Consider the following 6,545-nt stretch of genomic DNA (forward strand, 5'->3'; position numbering starts at 1 on the left):
ACACACACACACACACACACACACACACACACACACACACACACACACACACACACACACACACACACACCATGAAAATATCCACTCACTGAAGAGAAAATGTGGGTTAAACTGTGAGCTCTTACCTGAGAGTGCAGGTTCAGAGGTGGGCGTAGCCATGGCCGTCGTGTCCACCTGGCTTCGTTGCTCTGAGTCGGGCGAGGAGGTAAGAGGAGACGAGGAGGACGGAGCGGACGTTTCAACCGAGGAGGAGCTGGAAGTAGCAGGTGCTGTGGCTGCTGCAGATGACCCTGAGGAGGATGAGGAGGTGGATTTAGAGACGGGGGTGACAGCGGCGGCAGCAGGACTGGGGGTCACCTCCGGGGGGTCAGTCCCCACGGGTCTCTCGGGGGCCCCGGACTCCTGACTGGAGTCTCCTGTGGGTGCAGCCCCCTCTGGACGAACAGCAGTCCCTGGAAATAACACAACAGATAAAAACAAAGCTGGAAAACAGTTTTATTAAAATGAAGACAGATTTAAGGACTTTTAAAACAACAAAGTCTTACCTCGGGGTCGAACCTGGGGTCGGGTTCCTCTGCTGCTCTGAGCTTCACTGGCCTCCTCAAACCACCGGGACAACATGTCCGACATTCTCTGCATCAGGGACACATTTGGACTCTGTTCCCCTGGAATAAATTAATGAATAAAAATCAAAGAAGGKAGCATTTCAGGATTTCTTTAAGTTAGTAGAAGAACAGATTATTAAAACTACGATAAAACATGTTCAGTAACTTGTTTTATCATCAGGTTCTGTCATGAGTCTGTCAAAGTGACAACATCCTGCTTCAATCTCACATTCAGGCTTAATTCTTCTAAATATTATTTGATTTACTGGGTAAAAAATGTCTTGCAAAATTAACTTGCTGACTCTATTTTAAAGTGAAAGAATTCTTAGCACAGCTAATTGTTTTCAAAGAAGAAATGGCATCTTAATACAACGTACATTTACAACATTTTAAAGGGTTATTTTAAAATGTATTTTTGTTATTTATTTATCCGCAAGCATTCATGATTTTACAAACAAACAAACAAAAATAACAATAATAATGATACAATAGGTAATGGCATTAAACAGAATAAGTAGGTTTGACAAAGTGAGTTTAGAGGTTAGGTTTAAATGAGGACAGAGAATCAGAATTAAAGGGGAAGGAGAAACTGTGGAAGAGTCAACTTTAATTATGAAGCTGTTACATTTGGATAAGAGAGACTCTGAGCCAACAACAAGAAATTCTGTTTTCTTAAGAGTTCAGTTTAAAAACAAAACTTCTAGACGTGCCGATGAGCAGATGTTTGAGAACAAGTTTTAATACCAACTTAAAAGCAAACAGGAGCTTAAAGGGAGACGTTGAGTATTTTCCACACACAGTTCAACTCTATACCACAATCAAGTAACTATGTTACCTTCAGTTGATCTGAAAAAGCTGTATGTATCAAAAATAAATTTGAGTTTACATCATAGCCTATCTAAATGCCTTGAAATTGGGCTCCTATCATTTCAGACACTTCCACTTTAGCACATCTTCACAATGTATGTTTCTGATGGAATGACTTGATATAATGCTAAAAATATATAAATAAAAATCAGTTTTGCATAATACCACCCACCCCCCCCAATTCAGGTTCATGTCATCTGAAGCTCTGCAGGCAGATTGAGCTTGATGATTAATAAATCAGAGTTTTTGTGGTTTTAAAGTGGCTGTGACGTCAAGTTTTTGTAATAAACATGATTGTATTTTTAGAAAGATGACATTGATAACACATTAACAAAAAGGTTTCATGTGCCTGAGGTGAACAGTTGTTGGGATATTTGCATGTGAATTAACAGAAAGTGATGTTAAAAGGGAATGTCTGCATGGAAACAGAGCATTGCTACAAAGACCGACAACACAGACTGTAGAGAAGAATCTGATGTTTCTTTAGATTATTTTAATCACTATCATAGAGAGATAAGAGTCATATAGTTCAAATAATATTGTTTAAATAAACAAAAGCTAAGGAGTTCCCTTTCTTAAAGAGTTCCCCTTTGATGTCACTTCCTGTTTCACTTTAGCCGAGCCAAGTTCAAAAGAAAACACGCCAATTATGTGACATAATGGGTAAAATCATGTGTATTARGCCAAGTTTCTTAAATATAAATACATTTTCTCATMGAAATGCATGTCACAGGCACTTTAAAGTAAAAGTAATAACAGAAATGAATAAAAATCTAAATATTTGGTCAAAACACTTCCTTGGACACGTCTGAAATGTGCGTTCTGCCACAGGACAGAACTGGGATCTTACCGTCTCTTTCCCTCTCACTCTCAGGGCGAGCTCGGGGTCCGGTGTCGGACCAGTCCCCCCGAAGGCGGAGCCGCTTGACTGGAGGCTGCCTCAGCTGTGGAAACACACACACACACACACACACACACACACACACACACACACACACACACACACAGATTAACAGATTGTCAGTCAAAGCATGGTCAAAAATAACTTCGCTGCCAACGCAAAACACTGAACGTTTCTGTCGGTGCCCTCTCTAAACTCCCTCCCCCCACCCCAGAGGTTGCCTCCTCTTTCAAGTCCCTTTGCAGCGCAACAGGCAGGGGGCCAGAATTAGAAGGTGGGGGCTGGGGGGGCGGGGGCTTCACAGAGGAAATATCATCAGGTCTGAACAGGTGGTGAAAAAAGACATGGTGGTGTAAATAAGAAAGAAAAAGARGGAGAACAAATGAGGTCAGGGGTGAAGAAGGAAGACCGATAAGATTTTCCTTTGCTGTCCCTGCCTCCACACCTCGACCAACATCAGTGAACTGAGGAGCACCGCCTGCGTCAGTCGCTGTATTTGGACAGGAATGTGTGAGTGGATCCTGGTGAAACACACGCAGCTGAAACACGGGCTCCATGATGAAGCACATTCAGACAACACCTCATTTATCATTTAGATTTACCAACTAAAATAATACATCCACACGATAAAAACACAAAAGCAAAAGGTGGAAAGCACCACAGGTGTCTAACACAAGTGTGCTGCAGCTCTCCTCCATCCCCGTCTTGGTCGGGGGTCATTTTCTCCACGGCATCGGCCAGCACAGATTTAGCTCTGATTTCTGCAGAGCTCAGAGTGACAAAAACAAATGCTGCTCTGATTAGAACAGCTCTTAACAAAACACTCCTCTTAAAAAAAGTTATAACGAAGTTACTGGAAGTTTCTCCTCCAAACACCTGCTTACAGTTTGTTGATTCTGTATAGTAAAAATGCAAATCCAGATTATAGTGAACTCAGARGAGTAACAAATGCAAAGAGATGCAAGCGATAAAGCAATTGCCRGTTTGTYTGTCTGTTTGTTAGCAAAATTTCTCAAACCACTGGAGATTTAAATGAAACTCTRAGAAAGTTATGATWGTTTTCATGTCTACAACTGGTTACCTTTTGGAATCAATGCAATTGAAGATGGCTAATTGACCTTAGAAAACACAAAAATGGTGATAACCCAGTCAGTTCCACAAACCCTGAGCTAAAAAGTTGAGTGGTAGTGGCTGAGCATCGCCATCACATGTTCTGAGTGCAATCAGATCACGCAAGGTCTTTGATAAATGTTCTTTGGCTAATGTTGTTGTTGTTGTAATGTTTCTGACATGAAAAGAAATTAGAGCTACTCACTTTTGTTTAACAGACTTTATTTCTATAAAGGTAACCTGAAGCTTTATTTTCTTATTGTGCTATTATTTGTTGTTTTATCATTTTTGTTCAGTCYAAATCTAAAACCTAAAACACCTAAAGCACCTCAGACCTAACTCTGCCAAATAACTGTCTAAATATATATATATTACAAAGACAACCTATCATCACYGATTGCTCCTACTCTTTGTTTTCAGGTCTGCCACTTTCAGGTTTATTCCTGGTMTTAGTCAGAGGACCTGGGTGGGATCTCACCTCCTCCCTCCTCTCCTCTGACGGGCCCTTGAGCTCTCGGGCCTGGTCGTCTTTGGGATCGAACAGGTAGATGTAGTCAGAGGAGTAGCTGACCAGAACCTCCTGGCCGTCCTCGCTGTAGCAGAGAGACGTCACCCTGCACGACTTGTTGGACAGGTGGGCAGGAACGAACCGGACGCACATGCCCGTCGTGCCACGTCCCATGTAATTACCTGAGAACGAGAGAAAAAGTGGCAAATTTTTGTTTGAACTAATAAACTCCTAAATGTACTTGCRGACGACCTGACTTCTAGAGGACGACGACACGGTTTACCTGTGGCTCTGGTGCCCAGCATGCGTCTGTCGTAGATCCGCACCGAGCTGTCAGAGCAGCCCACAGCCAGGTAGTACGGCACCAGAGGAGAGATGGAGATGGAGGTCGCTGCTCGTCTGCAGTTTATCAGGATGTCCTGAGYTCACAGTGAACAAAGACAGGTGAGGCTTAAACACAAAAAACAGTAACAGTGAAGTTACAGTCCTGTGCAAACGTTTGATACTGCTGCAAATAAAGGTTTTAATCAATARTTCTTCAGGCTTTCTGGATGTTTTTGCTTTTGGCTTTTCATTCTCCTTTTGTTCAGTTCTTATACTCAATATGGAGACATATTGATCCATTTAAAAACAGAGTGGACAAGCCACATGTATGTATGTATGTATGGCAAGAATTCAACAATATACCTCTTTGAGAATCACTTTGTTTATGCTAAAATACTATTTAATATATCTAACTGTTATCTTTGTGGTTATTCATAGATTCAGCTAAAAAAAGGAACAAATTGTGTCTTTAATGCTGCTGGTGTCCAGTTCAAAATMACTAATTTGCCTATTTATTAGTCATGTGTCAACTCAGCACTGGTTCATCGTTCAAGTTGCTTTAAAAACAAAATCATTATTCCTGTAAAGATTTTTGGATTGAAAATAAATGGAAAAGCTGACAAAGTCCAAACAAAACCTTTAAAAGACCTTCAGAAAGCTTGGAGAACTAATAATAATAATAATATTAATAACAATAATATAATACGCCAATATTTTTTTCTAGAAATAATTAAAAGAAAGTCTTTACAGCAACAAAAAAAAACTACACACAAAATCTAAATCTTAAATGCTTTTTATGTTTGAGTCATTCTTAGGGTAGTAGTCCCTCAAAAAATGCCTCTAAAAGCAGAAAACCAAGAATAACTAAAAGAGAAAAAACAAGAAAATTATATAAAAGCAAGGATTCACTCCTCTAGTAGACCTAATTTGAACCCAAACTGTTCTGGTGAATCAGTTCTGAAACTGTTGTTTGTTTCACTTTTTCACAGACGAGCTCTAACAGTTTCAGGGTTAAGAAGAGGGAATGACAGTCTGGTAAAGTGATCAACACTTTTAGGGTCACAAGTTCTGATCTGGAACAGGAAATATGAGAAGATACAAAGTCAAAGCAGCTTGATTTCAAACCAAGAGAAGAGTTTGCTAAAGTGCTCTAGAGGCAGCAGAGCTCGTATAGGAAGGATTTTGATGTTTTTCTTCAACAAATCATCAGTTTGTTCCTCCATAAACCACTATAACAATAAAGTGAATGTTTTTTAAAATGTAGAGATAATTGTTCCAGCTGTCACCGTACATCTTTACAGTCTTCTTTGGTGCAGCTGGTTTTTGTGCGCAGGTCGAACCACCGCACCGTGCCGTCCTCCCCACACGACAGGAACGTGTAGGGGTCGTTTGGCACAGTCATAATCTGACAAACAGTAAGAGCAGAGGTAAGGCAAAAACAAAAAAAAAGAAACATTTTTAATTGCTACAGAAGCGGCACGGCTCAGCACCTCGTACGCTGTCCCATAATGGCAGCTGAACTGACACTGTCTGTTGTACTCGGGACTCTTTTCGGTGTGTGTGTAGAAGATGATGCCGTCTCCAGAGCAGGAGATGATTTCCTGATCGTTAGTGTGAGGCATGAACTTTGCACTGAAGATGTTTGCTCGATGACCTGAACGGATGGACTTTTTGACCTGTAGAGGAGAAAATAAAAACAAAATTAAAAAAAACGTGACTGAGATTTCTGTATTAACAGAAACATAAGGTGTTAATTTGTGGTGTTTAAAGACAGTTGTAAAATGGCTCACAAAGCCAGGCTGACAGGTTCCACTTGTTTACACACTTCGTGTCAGATGAGAAACTTTTTCTTGACAAGAGGCAGATTAATTCAATTAAATAAGGGGTGAGCATTTCAAGCAAAACCACAGTAAATTAAAGTCTGCCCAACCCCACGAGTTCACCGTGACCATAGGTTCTACTTAGTAATCCTTTCAAAATAAAACTACAATAGCAGAAAGACACTGGATCATTCAAGTTTTTTTTTGTAAAGTTTGAGAACTACAGTAGGTGTGTGAAAGACCATGACATAGAAAAAAAAACAGTTAAAGGGATCCATGATTAGTTGTAACATTAGACTTTATTTAATAAACATATATTTTAATTGTAAAAATACTGTAGGATGTTCAGTTTTTATCATTTTTAAACTAAAAGTTTAAAAATATATTACACGGACGGGGCCATTTTATTT

General features: G+C 40.1%; 1 protein-coding gene across 1 annotated transcript in view; it reads right to left on the minus strand.

Moving 5' to 3' along the window:
* Nucleotides 1–125: 125 nt before the first annotated feature.
* LOC106523955 (DDB1- and CUL4-associated factor 6) overlaps nt 126–6,545 on the minus strand; it is a gene marked incomplete at its 3' end in the record, with an annotated part of 13,740 nt that continues 7,320 nt past the window's right edge. The window contains 7 exon segments of the mRNA XM_014017542.1: nt 126–452; nt 546–665; nt 2,323–2,416; nt 3,962–4,173; nt 4,275–4,410; nt 5,607–5,720; nt 5,806–5,991. Of these exon segments, the coding sequence (XP_013872996.1) occupies nt 126–452; nt 546–665; nt 2,323–2,416; nt 3,962–4,173; nt 4,275–4,410; nt 5,607–5,720; nt 5,806–5,991 (1,189 nt within the window).

Source organism: Austrofundulus limnaeus, unplaced genomic scaffold (genome assembly GCF_001266775.1).
Source record: "Austrofundulus limnaeus strain Quisiro unplaced genomic scaffold, Austrofundulus_limnaeus-1.0 Scaffold171, whole genome shotgun sequence".
NCBI classification, from domain to species: Eukaryota; Metazoa; Chordata; class Actinopteri; order Cyprinodontiformes; family Rivulidae; genus Austrofundulus; species Austrofundulus limnaeus.